This window comes from Sycon ciliatum, chromosome 9 (assembly GCF_964019385.1).
Source record: "Sycon ciliatum chromosome 9, ocSycCili1.1, whole genome shotgun sequence".
NCBI lineage: Eukaryota > Metazoa > Porifera > Calcarea > Leucosolenida > Sycettidae > Sycon > Sycon ciliatum.
Window position 1 is genome coordinate 7,829,172 of NC_088651.1, and position 18,953 is coordinate 7,848,124.

The following is an 18,953-nucleotide window of genomic DNA, read 5'->3' on the forward strand; positions in this document are numbered from 1 at the left end:
GCACCAATATGGAATATCTTGTGGCGCCCCAGAAGAACCGTGCAGATTACAGTCCTTATAGGCACTGCTTACCCTGATCCCAGTTCTTTGCCCAGGGCCACGGCTGACCTGCCGATCTGCTGGTAGACTGTCTGCTGTAAATGTGAGTACAGGTCTTCCACGGTGCTCGGTGGTTCTTGATACGGCTTATTATCGTCGACCCTTCTCACAAGAGTGGCCTGGGTAACAAAGTGGTCAACAAAACAGAAGAAACACAATACGGAAGTAAACGCGCAAATCACGCTGTATATTCTACAGCTAGGGGACCCTTTGATCTTAAAGTGCACTATTCTTAATTGCTATCGCGTTAGGCAGCAACTCTAATAATAGCTTGCATGCCGTCTTACTGGTAGGACCCAATAAATTGCTCTTCAGAAATGCTTTCGGCTAAGAAAATTTTCAAAAAAATTAATTGTTGATATGAGCTCTTTGTAAGGCAAAGGAACAGCGAAAAATAAATACTATACCCAGTGCATTGCATACGTGCAATTTTATCAATTGTTAAAGTGGTCGCACATGCGTCGGTCGGAGTGCTAGCAACTATGTTCAAAGTGAATTTTTACCATGGCACCATCAACCGTGGTGAGGACGTATTGTCTTTCTCAGCTTGCAATGACAGTGGAGTGCAAAATTCCATACTCCACTCCCCCATTGCCATGGGCTGTTGCCACTTGACATTTCGTAATTGGCCTTGTACGATCATGTCTACAATTTGTGGACTCTTTCATTAGTCACTTAGCAACAGTTCAGGGTCAGGTTTTTAGGTCAGTGTTAGAACAGAGGCCGTGCAGCATGGCAGTGCATAACGGTCCTAACAGGAGGACCGAGGTCTATATGTACTAGCTGGCCCTAACTGCCCATCTTGGGGTTCGAACCTAGGAATCTGTATCCACTCAAGCTCTACAAAATCTATACTCTTATCAATGAAAAATATGATTTCTATCAAATAATAGAACTCCTACATACACAAGCTTGCACACTGTTTTATGAGTTTGGTTCAAGAGTACTTACATATATGTCACCTTCACCACCAAACGACGTTGAGACTGAGTTACGAATGGCACTGCGTTGCATCGCAGATCCTGTCGTCACAGCACTTCCACCATTCGTGTCAGGATCGTGTCTTTGCAGCGAATCATAGGTGTCCTCACCAGTGGCTTGACTTGCGCCTTGCACACTGGATGGCCGCCTAGCCGGAGTAGCATATTCATTACGCGGTGCTGGCTGTCGCTGTGCATCACCCTACACAGAACATATCACAAGACGTATGTTTCCACATCGCTATATGTTTCCATATCGCTATTCTTCCCCTCCACCCACCCACCCACCCCCCCACCCCCCCCCGTTAGGCGCTGCATCTGCTGCTAGGGTTTACCGGGTGTTAGCGGCCATCGTGAGTTCCCTTCGGGAATGGACACAATAATTCACTTATATTACTTAAATCAGAGAGGTTCCAGGCTGTCCAAGAGAGTGCTCAATACCGAGAGGCAGAGCTAGTTCGAACAATAATAAGAGGTTGAAAAAAGTGTTTTTACTCCGAGTTTCACACACTAAGCTATCATCCGAAAACAGTACTGTTTTGTTATTATTGTTTACATAACTTAAATCTTATCTGAGCACAAGGCCCCTTAGGCTGTGTTGTCCATTATCGGACACAGTGTAGCACAGAGGTATGTGTCCACACCAGGTTTAGTAGTAACCAGATCTCAACATTAGTCCATACTGCAGACCAATGTACACAGTACCATACTGATCAGACTAACAAGTCGCTGACCTACTCATACTGCAGACCAATGTAGACAGTACCATACTGATCAGACTGACAAGTCGCTGACCTACTCATACTGCAGACCAATGTACACAGTACCATACTGATCATACTGACAAGTCGCTGACCTACTCATACTGCAGACCAATGTACACAGTACCATACTGATCATACTGACAAGTCGCTGACCTACTCATACTCGAAAACGTGCTGTGAGCCTACGAATTTTCGGCGCGTTTAAATTTCAGCCTCCCAGGGCTAAAGCACATTTTGGCAGCATTACAATTTCAGCCTGTACTGCTGCTGCCTGTATACACTGTCACACTGAACCTTGCAATGCAACATTTCAGCCTCAACAAATTAAGGCGAGCTAAAAATGGCCAAGCCGAAAGTAGCCGATAATAAATTTGTGCCGAATATTTATTGTTGCCTTACAGTATGCAAAACAGAGAGGTTCCAGGCTGTCCAAGAGAGTGCTCAATACCGAGAGGTAGAGCTAGTTCAAACAATAGGAGGACAGAGAAACTGTTTTCTGATGATCGCTTAGTGCGTGAAACTCGGAGTAAAAACACTTTCTCTGTCCTCCTATTGTTTGACTTGCAGTATGTTTAGAACTAGAGAGCATGCACTCGTGGGCCATTGGTTAGCTGACCAACATCACGACGTACATGAAGATAGAAATCTGTTCTGGGAGCAGGGGCTGGGGGAGAGAGAGCTGGGGTGAGGGATGGGGGGGGGGGGAGGGAGCTGGGGTGAGGGATGGGGGGGGGGGGGAGAGGGAGCTGGGGTGAGGGATGGGGTATACAGTGCTATTCAGGCATGAATTAAGACATGCAGGGAACTGCAGGGATCTGCATGTCAAAACACACAGGCGAGCATGATCCCCAGTCCTACTCAACGTTACCCCCGAGGCCAAACTACAGATATTTTACAATATGCTAACCTAAAAGATACTGCTATTGCACATGAGCAAGGAAGAATGAGAGAGAGAGTGAGTGAGTGAGTGAGAGAGAGTGAGAGAGAGAGAAGAGACAGAGACAGGGAGAAAGAGAAAGAGAGAGAAAGAGTACGTTCTGAATTGCATTAGCATACCACACAAAAATACCATGTGAGCACGCGTTGACCAGACTAGTAAGATGTGTTTGCAGTGTTTGCAGGTGCCGTCCAACTTACCCCAGCTACAGCACCATTGGCAGTAGATACTTGATGTTGCTCCGGACTAGGGTCAAGATTGTCTACGTAGTCATTTTGAATATGACCAACATGGAACGGAATAGCTGGAGAACAACAGAAAATACACAGAAACACTCAGCATTGAAAAAAAGTTAAGTGAATTCCCTCAAACCAGATGACAGTACCTTGCCAAATGACAGTTCGTTTAATTAAGCAAGAGTACATAACCCCTAGAGTGTGTAACCGCCTGCACAACCTCTATACAGTGCTGCGATGGCAGTACTTCACATCACGTGACATGGTTCAAAAGGTTACGCTGGCAAACAGTGCAAAGTGACCACAAGAGAGTTGAACCCAAAATACAGCTGAGCACAATCCTGTATCTATCATGCGCAGGGTGCAAATTATGTGTACGGGTTCGTCACGTGATGTGAAGTTCTGCCGTCGCAGACTCCATAGCTGGAGTTGCACAGAGCATTCCGTGAGTGCATGGAAGAGCACATGTTTTGTCCGCTAGCCAGCATCCCCCAAATCAGGGAAAGCCAGCAGAAAACTCAGGTGATATGGCAGAGCTACGAATATACTGCATCCAACTGTAGTAATCAAACTGGAAAGATCAGACGTTGGAGCGTCGGTGCGATCATCGCTTTTCATGCGCATCACAACGTCTGGATGGGCAAGGAGCACACATACATGTATGTACGGTGTATTAAACCCACCGGATGCCAACGCTGTATTCAGCACCATGCTACACAGTTATAAGTTTAGTAGGAAGATGCTTTGCACTACTGTAGTTTTACGTATAAAAGAATGACCTGTATAGAAGCTTGACTCGAATAGAAGCCGATTTTTCCAAAGCGCGCCATGACACAGAAGCACGATTTGATTAGAAGTCGCTCTCTGCAAAATGCATGTGCAAGTACTTGCACAGTACATGCGTGTCAGAACGCACTGCACAGCGCAGACTGATGACGTTGACGTAGAAGCATGTTCTGAATAGAACCATAACTTGAATAGAACCATGGCTCGAACCCCGGCTTATACGGCCGTAAGCACCTGCTATTATACGGGACATAACGGTATACTATGCCACATCTGTTGAGGCATGCAATCACCAGACAGTATCTTTACGTGCGCATGTCTCACCTCCATCTGTTGCACTCATATTGTTGAGAGCCACGCCGTATGCCGAGTTACTAACGCCTTCCAAGAAATCCGATGCAGCACTGCCCATGCGCAGGGTAGCACTGCCCTTATTGTGCTGTCGTCGTCTAACCAGAACAATCAGAACAATGACTGCTACCAGTGCCAATAGCCCGCATACACAACCAATTACAATGGGTAGAGTAGAGGATGAAGATGATTGTGACTCAGGGCCCGGACCAAACACAGGTGTTGTACTGACGGTTAATATTGATGTTAACGAAGATGATGATGATGTTGATATAACATGGCTAGTGGAGGATGGAGCGGTTGGTGGAGCAGACGACATCTGGGTTGAAGTTGGTTTGATTTTTGGCTGTGTTGTTGTCACTGCTGATATTTCAGTTGTCGGCCCTTCAGTTGTCTGGCCTTGAGTTGTCGTGGCTGCTTGAGTTGTCTGCCCTTGAGTTGTCGGCCCTGGAGTTGTCGGCCCTTGAGTTGTCGTGGCTGCTTGAGTTGTCTGCCCTGGAGTTGTCGGCCCTTGAGTTGTCGGCCCTTGAGTTGTTGGCCCTTGAGTTGTCTGCCCTTGAGTTGTCGGCCCTTGAGTTGTTGGCCCTTGAGTTGTCTGCCCTTGAGTTGTCGGCCCTTGAGTTGTCGGCCCTTGAGTTGTCGGTACTAAAGTTGTCGGCCCTTCAGTTGTAGGCCCTTCAGTTGTCGGCCCTTCAGTTGTCTGGCCTTGAGTTGTCGTGGCTGCTTGAGTTGTCTGCCCTCGAGTTGTCGGCCTTTGAGTTGTCGGCCCTTGAGTTGTCGGCCCTTGAGTTGTCTGCCCTTGAGTTGTCTGCCCTTGCATTGTCGGCCCTTGAGTTGTCGGCCCTTGAGTTGTCGGTCCTTGAGTTGTCGGCCCTTGAGTTATTGTGGCTGCTTGAGTTGTCTGCCCTTGAGTTGTTTGGCTTTGAGTTGTCGGCCCTTGTGTTGTCGGCCCTTGAGTTGTCGGCCCTTGAGTTGTCGGCCCTTGAGGTGTCGGCCCTTGAGTTTTCGGCCCTTGAGTTGTTTGGCCTTGCGTTGTCGGCCCTTGTGTTGTCGGCCCTTGAGTTGTCGGCCCTTGAGTTGTCAGCCCTTGAGTTGTCGACCCTAGAGTTGTTTGCCCTTGAGTTGTCGACTCTGGAGTTGTTTGCCCTTGAGTTGTCCGCCCTTGAGTTGTCGGCCCTTGAGTTGTCGGCCCTTGAGTTGTCGGTCCTGGAGTTGTCGGTCCTGGAGTTGTCGGCCCTTCAGTTGTCGGCCCTTCAGTTGTCGGCCCTTCAGTTGTCGGCCCTTCAGTTGTCGGCCCTTGAGTTACCGTTGCTGCTTGCGTTGTCGATAACGACTCTGTAGTTTGGGTTCCTGCCTGTGAGTTGGTAGGTATCGTAGTTTCCAATGAAGACGGTGATGAAAAATAAGAGGCTATTGTTGGTGGAGAATCCGTTGACACTGCAGGGCTTGTTGGTGCGGTTGTGGATGTTCCAGTTGTCGTAGCTGCTGTTGTTGCGGCTAATGTCGTTGATGCCACTGTTGTTGATGATGTTACGGCTGCTGTTGTTGTTCCTGCTCCTGTTGTTTCACCTGCTTCTCTTGTCGTTGTTGCTGATGCTGTAGTTGGTGCTGTAGATTCTGGTATTGTCACTGGTGTTGTTGCTGCTAATGATGTTGTTGATGTTGGTGTTGTTGTTGGTGTGGTTGTTGGTGTGGTGGTTGGTGTGGTGGTTGGTGTGGTAGTTGTTGTAGTTGTCGGTGTGGTTGTTGGTGTGGTTGTTGGTGTGGTTGTTGGTGTGGTGGTTGGTGTGGTGGTTGGTGTGGTAGTTGGTGTGGTTGTTGGTGTGGTTAATGGTGTGGTTGTTGGTGTTGTTGTTGGTGTTGTTGTTGGTGTAGTTGTTGGCACCGTGGTAGGAATGTAAGTACAAGTACCGGAAGCACCACCCGTTCCACTGTATCCACTCTTACATACACAACTGTATGATCCAAATGTATTACTACACACATTGTTTGTGTAGGACTGACAAGGTGTTGATGTGGAACATTCATCATCATCTGATACAGCACACCAGACAACCACAATATCAATCACACTCAGTTCAGCTTAAATGCCATGCAATTACAGGGCCGGCGCCACTGGTACGGCCATGGCCGTACCAAAAAAAAAAAAAAAAAACCCTTCCAAAAAGTCGGTCCACGTGGCCGTGGAACGTCCAAAACCGGGGAGAAAAAGTCTCCATGTATGATTTTGTACAGGGAGTCGCCCAGAGTGCAGGATTTGCCGTCTTAATTCCAAACAAATTCTCGGGGAGGACCCCCAGACCCCCCCCCCCTAAATATGGCCCTTCGGCCGCACCACTCCGCGGAAGCTGCCTCCGGCCCTGAATTAGGAACTCAACTAAAACTCAAAAGACACCATGGTTAGATATTTATATTAACCCGACTGCTGCATGGACAATAAGTACTGCGAATAGTGATCATGCACCCTGGCTTGAGTAACTCACTTGGCTAATTGAAAGTCTGCCGACCTGGGCCACGTTATGTTGCTAGTACATGCACAACCCCAGTCACAGAGCACAAGTTGGTTGAGTTTGGCTGTCAGGAGGCCAGCGCAAGGTATCCGGGGCACGGATCTGATTCCAGCGAGGGGCAATGTGGTACCCCACAGCACACGGGTAGCGTGATACCCTGCGCAGCACAAGGGTAGCGTGATACCCTACGCCAGCGTGCGCGCTGCATGAGTAGCGTGATACTCGCCGAGCGCTTTTGCTGTTGCCTAGCAACGCGTTTCTGTCTTTCCTGGGCCCCCAAATGCATGGGGGGTGGCCCTGCACATGACTGCACGTTGTCATAGCAACCTTTGAAATCTCAAGCCGGTTACCAACAAGCTAGGAATCAGACCAAGCCGCCGAATGCCCCCGCCGGCCACCGGCGCTTCATTGCAATTGAATTAATATTTTGCCCAGAATAGTGAGCTAGGACAGATCAAATTACAATGTAGCTTGGAGTACCATCATGCTGAGTGGCACTCATTGTGAGACGTAGGATAGTGTAGAGTGATAATAAATTTCAGGACGCGTGGGTGGGAGGGAGAAATTGCAAAACAGTTGGATGCACGCAGCAGCACAGCTAGCAAGAGAAAGAAGCCGTGGATGAGTTTGTTCCTGTTTTTGATGGCTGTGGCCATCCGTTGGCCCAACGGTCTCGTGTGAGTACAGCGTTTGTTTGTGCTGCCAGTTCGCGCCCGGCGTTTGTTTGTGCTGCCAGCTCGGGCCCGGTGCGCGAGTGAAACCGAACCGTGAAAGAGGCTTTCGCTCCTTAGTGCTATTGACTGGCTTTTCATACAATGCCTATTGATGTCTAGAGACATGCTGTCTAGCCTTCCCCTGGCACGCATTCACGGGGCTTTGTTGAAGTTCGTACCGTGAACTGCCAAAGGGAATTGTTTGAATGGTGCTGGGGCGAGTGCGACATTACGGCGTCCCTGCAGCCGGCCTAATCGCGTTTGTCGCCACAACCGATTTCTAGTGGTACAAAGCCAACAGGCTGTCCTAGTAAGCCCATATCCATGGTGTGTATTCCGCTAGTACACTCACACCTCGCCTATCCGCACCCCGGACTTTTACCGGCATTTTGGTCTACCGGGCACCCTATGGCTGAACTTCAGTGGAAATATTTCTACTCTTTGTCACTTTTTGTGGGAAATAGTGACGTCACATGCCATATCTATGGCCTTTCCCCATCAAAATGTATGCGATTCGGAGTTACGAACATTTCAAAGTTATAGGCAGTGCCCGGTCTCTCACCGCCCGGATAAACGCGAGATGTGAGCGTATATCTTTCAACCATCAAGTGTCTTGAATCCCTAAAATCCTGTCTGTGATCTGCTGCATGTCATCATAACCAATTCTCCGTGGCATTATGAATACACGTATTTCTTGTAACTACTTCTAACTAGAAGTATATCAAATTTCAGCCACCAGCTTCGCTAGTTCAAGCATTCCTTACAGCAGCACAACAAACACGAGCCAGCGGGCAGCTGACCCATTCTATAATCGAATGATTTTACTGGCAACATGCAGTCGTACACTCACCCTGCAATAGAAGCCGTAGTGACAACTTCATGCTGACTTTAGTTTTCAGAATGCGATCATTGTTGTTGCCTGGCAAGCCGCTGAAACCGCTGGCGTACCGAACTCCTACCGAAGCACTGGACTCTCCCAGTAAGCGACATGCTCCAGTGGTAGTTGTTATACCAATGTAAGATGTCGCTGTGTACGGGAGGGTATAACTTGGAGTACTGGCGAAGAAGTACCTTGCCAATGTCGGTCCTGTGGCTGTGGCAGGAATTTGAGCTTTCGCAGTACTAAATCTCTGAGTATACTCATTGGCTTTCAAACCCGGTGCCACCTTATCCCATACTGATAGTCTTACATCACATTGTGCTGTGCTTGAATGGTAGATTTCAAACCCTTTTATCTTGACGTTGCAGTTTTTCTTCGTGTTCATTGGCAGTATCCACGTGTAAGCATAGGCATTATTGGGTCCTTTAAGCACAGTCCCGTCTTGCGTTGGCCGATCACCAAGCACCTCACACGATGTGAATGCTGCACAAGTGAACAGAAATTCAGGCACAATCACACACACACACAAACACACACACACACACACACACACACACTTACTCGTACTTGTACTTGTTGCTCACTGCCCAAACTGGTCACGTGGGTCTCCCCGGGAGAGGGGAGAGACACTCAAAAGGAATCTTGGAAAGATGACTCAATATCTCTGAACCGCCCAATGGCCGACCCCCCTGAAATCCCCAAAACTCTGGGTGGACTTGAAAATGATCCCACTTATGGGCTCACCACACCTCAGTAAGTGGGTGAGAACAAGGCGCAGAAAAAGGATTGACGGCATCAGGGTATCCGTCCAGGGATCCAACTGCAGTTACCCCTGTCGGCTTTTACGGTATTTCAAGGGTAGTGGTAGCGATACCTGACGTATAGTTACTATACCTGTACAGTCAACTTTGCGTATAACGACACTCGGGGGGGGGGGGGGGGGCACCAGAAAAATGTCCATTTTCGCGAACTGTCCTTATACCCAAAGTCTCATTAGGCCACACGTTTTTATTTCTATGTTTCTCGTCACCTGAAAACGTATGCGAGAGATAGAAAAAAATATAAAATGACCGAAAAACGAGAGAGCTTGGAAGCTCAGGGCCCTACGCTATGCTTTTTGCCTTGATGACCTAGACCAAAAAAAGCATAGGGATGTTATAAATTCTTATAAATTTCTCATTTTTTTAGGACATAACCTGAGATTCGAACCCGCACTATCGCCCTGCATGCATCCCCCGATACACTTCGCATACATACATACTAATTCTTCCAAGTTGCTTCACATTATGATCTTTCATTTGAAAGCCCTATTTGAATATGCATTGTGGCCAGCCGTCTTTGATGGTCCGGTACGGTACGGGACAGGTACGGGACAGGTACGGTCGAGGTAATACGACACCGTCTACCGCATTGATGACATAGGCAAAAAAAGCATAGGGATGTTATAAATTTTTCAATTCTCCTTTTTTTCAGGCATAACCTGGGATTCGAACCCGCACTATCGCCCTACATGCATTCCCTCATACACTTCGCATTCATACTCATTCTTCCAAGTTGCTTCACGTTATGATCTTGCGTTTGAAAGCCCTATTTGAATATTGCGGCCAGCTGCATGTGGCCAGCTAGCTTTGTTTGATGGTACGGTACGGTACGGGACAGATACGGGATAGCGCCAGGCGTGACACAAACAAACAAACACCTTATTAAAGCTGTGTGGACCCTGGCTAGCGCCAGACGTTACTGAAGTAACGTCTTCTGCATAGCTACGGGAATAAAAAAAGTTTATTAGACCGTTGTTCACACTAAAATCTACGAATGCACCATGCAAAATATCATCCATAGTTAGCAACTAGTATGTGTTAGGAGCTTCTGTTAAAATCTGTGCATGTGCAGCTAGATTGTGCACAAAACAATGCCGACGTCGCATCATGTGTCGCGCAGGCCAGGCCACATTATGTACATGTGCTTGAGTGTGCTGGTCCCCACATGCAGTCAGTGCAGCACAGTTTTTATCTTTTTTTCCTCCAGACTCCTGAATCGTATGCGCACGGGTGACGAGAAACATAGAAATAAAAACGTGTGGCCTTATATGTATTACAGTTAGATGGAACTTTGCTCTGGGCATGAAAATTCTGCCGTCATCCGCGAATTGTCGTTATATCCGCAGTCGTTATTAGCGAAGTTGACTGTACTAGTCATGCACTAGGAAGTAGTAGCATGTGGAGAGATGGTACGGATGGGTTTAATGGTAAATTAAACAATGTGGGGTTCACTCTTGGCCGACAGTTCCAGTCACCAGGACCGGTAGAAGCATTTCTTGATTTGTCCGGCTTCCATACTACGGCTTTCATACTTTGTGTGTGATATTGCGAGCACACATTGATCCCATTGGTCATAACCTAGGCAACAGTCGCATGACCTTTCTGAATTACAATCAGACCTGCTGGTACAGCACGGGAATACCATAATACTGGTACAGCACTGACTAGCCCTGAGCACTCATTGGCCATAGCCTAGGCAACAATCACATGACCTTTAAAATTACATTCAGAGCTGCTGGCATAGCATGGGACAACCACACATCGGTGCAGCACTTGAGCTGAGTGGCAATGCGCTCCCATTGGCCATAGCCTAGGCAACATTCGCATGACGTTTCTGAATTATGTCCAGAAATGTTGGTACCTGCATGAGAGATCAGACACAAGCCTACTCTTCAACCAGTCTATCCTGCAACCAAACTACTCTGCAACCAGCCTATCCAGCAACCAGCCTATCCAGCAACCAGCCTATCCCCGCAACCAGCCTATCCAGCAACCAGCCTATCCAGCAACCAGCCTATCCAGCAACCAGCCTATCCAGTAACCAGCCTGTCCAGCAACCAGCCTATCCAGCAACCAGCCTATCCAGCCACCAGCCTATCCAGCAACCAGCCTATCCGGCAACCAGCCTATCCAGCAACCAGCCTATCCAGCAACCAGCCTATCCAGCAACCAGCCTATCCAGCCACCAGCTTATCCAGCAACCAGCCTATCCAGCAACCAGCCTATCCAGCCACCAGCCTATCCAGCAACCAGCCTATCCAGCCACCAGCCTATCCAGCCACCAGCCTATCCAGCCACCAGCCTATCCAGCAACCAGCCTATCCAGCAACCAGCCTATCCAGTAACCAGCCTGTCCAGCAACCAGCCTGTCCAGCAACCAGCTTATCCAGCCACCAGCCTATCCAGCAACCAGCCTATCCAGCCACCAGCCTATCCAGCCACCAGCCTATCCAGCCACCAGCCTATCCAGCAACCAGCCTATCCAGCAACCAGCCTATCCAGCAACCAGCCTATCCAGCAACCAGCCTATCCAGCAACCAGCCTATCCAGCAACCAGCCTATCCAGCCACCAATCTATCCAGCCACCAGCCTATCAAGCAACCAGCCTATCCAGCCACCAGCCTATCCAGCCACCAGCCTATCCTGCAACCAGCCTATCCAGCCACCAGCCTATCCAGCAACCAGCCTATCCAGCAACCAGCCTATCCAGCAACCAGCCTATCCGGCAACCAGCCTATCCAGCAACCAGCCTATCCAGCAACCAGCCTATCCAGCAACCAGCCTATCCAGCAACCAGCCTATCCAGCAACCAGCCTATCCAGCAACCAGCCTATCCAGCAACCAGCCTATCCAGCAACCAGCCTATCCAGCAACCAGCCTATCCAGCAAGCAGCCTATCCAGCAACCAGCCTATCCAGCAACCAGCCTATCCAGCAACCAGCCTATCCAGCCACCAGCCTATCCAGCAACCAGCTTATCCAGCAACCAGCCTATCCAGCAACCAGCCTATCCGGCAACCAGCCTATCCAGCAACCAGCCTATCCAGCAACCAGCCTATCCAGCAACCAGCCTATCCAGCAACCAGCCTATCCAGCAACCAGCCTATCCAGCAACCAGCCTATCCAGCAACCAGCCTATCCAGCAAGCAGCCTATCCAGCAACCAGCCTATCCAGCAACCAGCCTATCCAGCAACCAGCCTATCCAGCCACCAGCCTATCCAGCAACCAGCTTATCCAGCAACCAGCGTGTAACTCCACTATAGATCACAACAGATTGACTTACTATTACAAGTAAAGTTGTCACCTTGCAGAAATCCAGGTGAGCAGAGTGGTTCAGCAGGTGAGAGACAATTCTGCTGCTCAACAAGTCCAGAGCATGCTGAACATGATGACAGGCTGGCTGGCAAAGCACAATCTGTACAGGCATGCACACACACACAGACACCCATATACGCGCGCATACACACACACATACACACACACACACACACACACACAAACACACACAAACACATGTGCATAAACATACATACTATTAAAATGAATTGTGGATGTGAAGGGTACACCAAACAGTTCCAATTCAAAACAAAATAGCGCGAGGCTCATTGTGTGGCGCACACAACTTCTGCCTCGGCAGATTTATTTTCAGAGACAGCCGAGTATCGACCATCTGGACAATCGATTGTCCTGAATAGGCTCATTAGGGCGGATAAGGGAGTTCAAGAATTCACTTAGAAATCCAGCATAGGATATACAGCAACAAGAGCATCGTACTTACTGCCCATAGTGACTATTTCAGGTTGAAACAGCTCCTCGGTGAAGAGCCTCACAGACAGCAGACGGCTAACATGATCAGATGTTGACGATGCGCCCAGTCCTTTGAAGTACGTACCAGGCTGAATGGTAACACCACTTGATGCTATTTCACTTCCGTGTAAAAGAATACGAAGTGTACGGGGACCCTCCAGGTACACTAATGCTGTGGCTAGAAGACCAAACTCTGGCATTGTGTCGCTGGAAGTGGCCAATGGTATCGTTGATGTCTATATGACATGTAGGCAAACAGAGAAACAGGCAGACAGATGGATGACATGTGTTGCGTGGGACTGGCGCGGGTCACGTTTCACCTTCTCCTTTGGTGGACCAATTCTGCATGGCATAGTGAAAGGCAAGTCGTTGCCGAGGACAAGCACAACTAGAAGTATCTGTTGTGGAGCAATTCCCAGTGCAGATAATAAAGAAAACCATTTCTTCTGGAGTATGCACGATCATAAAAGCACATGATCGAAATGAACGGAAACGAGAATGATTTGACACTGCGTGCTGAGAGAAGCAAGGAATGAACAGGTACGACCATATCTCTAAAACTACGAGAACAGGCAACAACTCAAGGCAAGGTACATTCTTTTCTCAGTTCTGTTTTCTGGAAACACACGGGATGTACGTGATCACTGCTATAGCGGGGCCACGCGACTCACGTGCACCAACCCCGGCGTGGCACCACGCTTTTGTCAATCCTGTATGCCTTCTGTGAGCGCTGACATTGCATCATCATGTCAAAGCATAATATGATTCAATGCTATCCACACACAGATTACAATTCACACGAGGATCTTACCACTCCATTCATGGAAGTATCAATCATTGAAAGCGAGGCATCAAATTTCACTGTCGATCCTTGTACAGTCTTCTTGACATAGTAGTTCACGTAGCCTGGACAATGAGCAGGGTACATTACACAATACCAATACTCCATTACCATGCATACACAGTCATGGTGGCAATACTCTCTGGTTGGTACTGGCTAAAACCTATGATCACCATCTTGATAAAAAGAGAAGAAAACACCTGGGAACGAGTTATGCAGCAACTATCCACGACTGTAACAAGATGATAAACAGTCAGAAAGTGCGATAATAGGGCACAAACTGACAGGCTACTGAGACATTCAGCGACCTGAGACGTAGCTTTAACACCCCCCCCCCCCCTCCCTGTAACAGTCGGCTTTCTGTCAAGATCGTGCAGTAACTGTCGCACTTCACGGCTAACAAATATCTTGGTTAGAGAACTGTTGGATAACAATGGGCAATGTACGAACTATTCATTCTCGCTTTCTGACAAATGTGCCAATGTTTCCACTTCTAGTCTCACAAGTTTGCCTTCTGCACCCAATAACCAATAACTAATAACTTTCTTCTGTTTCGGGCATGCTGTTGGTCATTCAGGTAAGCCAAATCATGAAAGGCACATGCTGACATCATAGTGAAAAAGAACACACTAGCGTGGCATAAGTACTTTATCACACGTAACTAGTACACCCACATTTAAACAAATACAGTCAGACCTCGCTTATCCAGTCCTCTTTTATCCGGATCCCTCAGCATCTGGAAGAAAATCGTTGATTACCGATTTACAGCATACGCCATGCATACATACAGTATGTGTTTTTGATTATCCGGTTCCATCGTCTATACGGATATTTGTAGTTATGCGAGGTCTGACTGCAGTACACTGTAGGAATTCAAGTCGAGCATACTCTCGTTGCCTTTGTCTTCTTCTCCCCCTTGCTCATTCAAATGCATCATAATCATGCACCACCTTATATCCAAACCAAAACTCTTTTAAGTGTCTCATACACAGCACTAGAGAGATGAGGCATCACAGAGTCGTTCTCTGACCCGTTGCCCGCACCACCCACTATTCCTCCTCACCCGTGACTTCCTTGCTAAAATGAGCCTTTTCAATGGTCTACCCCGAGACCTAAGATCCATTCAAAACCTCTCCTATTGTAAGACCCAAATCTCTGGGCCCAGGTAATCTAGCGTATGCTCTTGCTCTTATCTCCAATGCAGTCTCAGCTAGGTCATACCGTAGGATCCCGCGGATAAGCTCACCCGCGTATAAGATCATGCTCGCGCATAAGCCCAGGCCAAGTTCGAACATGGTGAAGCTTCGTTGTACAAGCTCATGGGCCTGGGTCGTACCATGTAGATCTACACGAAACAGATAAGCCCGTGGGCGTATCCGCGGGATTCTACAGTGTGTTGTTATGGATAGCTAGCATAGCACTCTTCTCCCTGGATATTTCCCTAGACCAAAAGTAGATGGAACTACGTCAATTTATTTAATGCAGAGTTAAACAGAAGTATGTTGATCGGTTCAAGTATGGGTGAACAGTGAAGGTTAGTAAGGTTGTTGTTGCTAGGAAGAAAAAGGACCAAGGAACTACAAGTTCCGTTGGCCAGTGCCATGCATGAGCTGCTTGTCAAGCAACTGATGGTGTTAGTGGACATAAAATAATTTGTAGTTCATTGGTCCTTTTTTCTTCCTATAAACCCTTGGCTCTCCATCCGAGCAGTTGTTGTTGTACCACTTACCCATATTGGTGTAGAAGAGGATAACGGTGGTCGCCGTTGTTGTGGCTTGAGGGAAGTCAATGGTTGCTACCAATGTCCACGTTGATGAGAGATCCACACCAGACTGTATAATATTAAGTAGCACAAACACGCACGCATACCCCCCCCCCCCCCCCCCCCCACACACACCCACCCAACACACATACGCACATAGGTGAACAAACACACACAGACACAGACACACATCTCTTACAGTGATAATTACAACAGCGACAGTACTCACATGGCACACTTAGTAAAGATTTCCGATACAGAATACGATTAGTGAAGAGAACCAGAGACGGAGAAGCAGATTGGAAAGAGGCGGGGGGGGGGGGGGCAAGGGGGGAGGGGGTAGTGGCATAGAGATTCAGCACTGCTATAAGAAAATTCACTGGTGTCAACACAGCCTTTGGTAGAGCCATTGATCCAAGCACTGAGCTCTGACAAAAAAATGTTGATGCCAACAATTCGGAACAGGATTAAAGACAGTCCAACAGCAAATGTAGGACTAACCTGGGGTGTTGCGATAGAAATTCCAAAACTACCAGTGAAGCTCAGGACTGGAGTATCACGAGGTCCAATGTGAGTAGTGGCTATCGCCCCAGGATTCTGAACAATCAAAACAAGCAATGGTGTATCCGCTGAGTAATGGAAAAACAAGTACTCGTGTCAGTACTACAAGTCCAACATTCGTGAATAACACACCACGGAACTCGACACAACTGAACACAATGCTGAATGTTCACCACATTCTGATGCCCAGCGTCATTGAACAATACCTCTAACCCGGTCAAAATGCCTAGGATGAGGTAAGTTGATCAGAATAGAGAGGTCAAGCTCCACGTTATTTTGACGTGACGCGAAAATTCCGCTCGCGTTATTTGGCTCGCGTATGATGAAAACAATGCGAGTGAGCTGCATCTCACAACACAATTTGGCGTGTTACGCCAATTATCGACCCATTTGACTTAAAATTATGTGCGCAGCCTAACCTCTCTATTGAACTGTACTTCAACCCTATGCAGCCAACTCTGCTCAGCCATGGTCATAGGGCAGCATGTCGGACATGGCCGATGAAACACGACACAACCAACGAAATGCCACACAGCAATGGAATGCGACACAGCCAACGGAACACCAAACAGCCAATGGAATACCAAAGAGCCAATAGAATACCACGCAAACACTACACAACCATTGAGGCACTACACTGCCAATGATGTTAGTATCAGAGGCCAATAAAATACCACACGGTCAGTGAAGAATCACACAAATAAAGAGACAAATTATTTCAAATATCTATTACACTTTTAATAACGACTGCCCCATTTATCTTGGGATTGGACGGAGTTATATTCGACCCCATTCCACTCCAACCGCAGTCCAAAAAGTGATAAAACCTATCCAGAAGGGTAAGCAAATAGAATAGCATTCAAACTCCTTATTCCAATTCGCAAACTCCCCAGACACCTGACCGTCATTGCGTTTGAGTAGGTGACCTAATGGCTTCTCAAACCTGTAGCTGTTCAAACCAATGGTTGCAGAAAACAACGGGTATATCAACCATTGGGTGCACAATGCAACGGGTATATCAACCTTTGGGTGTATGATTCAATCATTCACACATATGCCGCACTTACAGTGATGTTCAGTGGAAACACTACGCCATCGTATTGAGCTTGTTGCTGTTCGTAGGCCACTGAGTCTATGGCCAGCACATCTATGCAAGCGAACAAAAAGCAACAAGAATACACGGTGACACCACAATCATACTGCTTTATGATGGCAGTACGCAGCAAGAGAGAGTCGACAAGGTCTCAGGTTCATTTTGCGTACGCACCGCATTCCTTGAGAGAGATAGCCAGCATTAACTTGAGTAATACACTGACATTTGTGCAGGAGTGGTGTGGTTTGTTCTTAAACCCTAGCATATCCGGCTAGGGTCTGCACATGGTTGATGGTCGGTTGAAGGCTGCATTTGTTTGATGATAGCTTAGGAGAATGTTCGCACACCATGCTATTTCTTGCTCCTCAAAATGACCATCACTATTAGGGCAATAAGGCCTATATGCTCTCACCGGACAGAAAACGTACGTAAACTTCATCGACTCCAAATGCATTTCTGGCGTCATCAGATCTGAAGATATGCATGCTCATCGTGCAGTGACCAGAGCCCACTCATCATGAAAGAACGCTGGCAAATCACTATGGTACAAACTCACTGATACAATGTGACGTGGCTTGTCTCAACAGAGTGCCGGGTGGACATACTCCTTGGCCGCATACTCCTTGAAGGACTGCACATGAGAAAGATGTCGGTCCACACAATGAAACAAGCACACATAGCGCATTTACAAATCTGGATATTAAAGTAGAAGAAAGTATCAAGTATGTCTACAGTTACCCCCTCCTCCTCCCCCCCCCCCCCCCCCCCCGGCAGTAGTCAGGTACGCCCGTGATGGGCGCTTGCACATTTACAAATGCACTACCTAATGTACTATGGCCCTGTGCAGTCGGAATGCCCCCACATGAGCACGATTCAAAACAGCACGTTATGCAGTCAGAAACCATTGATTTGTTTGCTCAATCACCGTGCAGAGAACTATAGTAATGTAGTGTACCATGTGAAGCTCACACACCGTCCGTAGTGGGCTCAATTTGCCGAAGGCAAAGAGCGCAATACACAGACAGAAGAACGAGCAGTTGCGGTTTCATAACTCTGAGTTCCACCAACTGAATCGATCATCAGACAATTGAGACTGACCCTGCCTTGAGAATAGTGCTATATACCAAGAATGTGGCAAGCCCAGCATCACAGTATTACCATGTGATACGTAGCGCGATATGGAGTGTGTGAGAAGGTTTTAGTTATCTATGCAATGCGACGTGATATTCTCGTGGAATCAGGTGACAAAGCTTGACAAGAGATGTTATTTCGCCTAGCTGTGGAGAGAAAGTGTACTTTTTCTGTGTATAAGCGACATTCTGCTCGAGTCAGGTGACAAAAACTTGACAAGTAGTATTTGTTCTCATCGCGGTACTTCGACACAATCTCGGATTGCTTGTTGAGGCATTTGGCCTTGTCTGCACGAGCGATGAAAAGTTTCTCCATGAGGCAGAGATCATACCTATTGCTTGAGCTGGAGTATTTCGGTGTATAAGCGACATTCTGCTCGAGTCAGGTGACAAAAACTTGACAAGTAGTATTTGTTCTCATCGCGGTACTTCGACACAATCTCGGATTGCTTGTTGAGGCATTTGGCCTTGTCTGCACGAGCGATGAAAAGTTTCTCCATGAGGCAGAGATCACACCTCTTGCTTGAGCTGGAGTGGGCCCTTGCAGGCCGGGCGATTGGCTATGCGATTGGGTGCGGCTTGCCACCCCTCTTCAACTTCCACACATGCTTAGAGAGCTCTGGGTTTTTCTCATACCGCTCATGCCGGAATGTGGTGAGGTGGCCGTTGTATCTTTGCTTGA

At 47.8% G+C, this 18,953-nt stretch overlaps 1 protein-coding gene across 1 annotated transcript in view; it reads right to left on the bottom strand.

Annotated features, from left to right (window-relative positions):
- The window catches only part of LOC135824692 (mucin-2-like), a 30,763-nt gene that overhangs the window by 9,513 nt on the left and 2,297 nt on the right, over positions 1-18,953 (bottom strand). Inside the window, exons 2-13 of the mRNA XM_065337401.1 lie at positions 17,698-17,772; positions 17,116-17,195; positions 15,989-16,084; positions 15,455-15,557; positions 13,696-13,790; positions 12,856-13,120; positions 12,361-12,492; positions 8,227-8,739; positions 4,127-6,187; positions 2,981-3,084; positions 1,051-1,281; positions 73-218 (exon numbers count right to left, since the gene is read on the bottom strand). Coding sequence (XP_065193473.1) covers positions 73-218; positions 1,051-1,281; positions 2,981-3,084; positions 4,127-6,187; positions 8,227-8,739; positions 12,361-12,492; positions 12,856-13,120; positions 13,696-13,790; positions 15,455-15,557; positions 15,989-16,084; positions 17,116-17,195; positions 17,698-17,772 — 3,901 coding nt within the window. The remainder of the gene's footprint in view (positions 1-72; positions 219-1,050; positions 1,282-2,980; positions 3,085-4,126; positions 6,188-8,226; positions 8,740-12,360; positions 12,493-12,855; positions 13,121-13,695; positions 13,791-15,454; positions 15,558-15,988; positions 16,085-17,115; positions 17,196-17,697; positions 17,773-18,953) is intronic.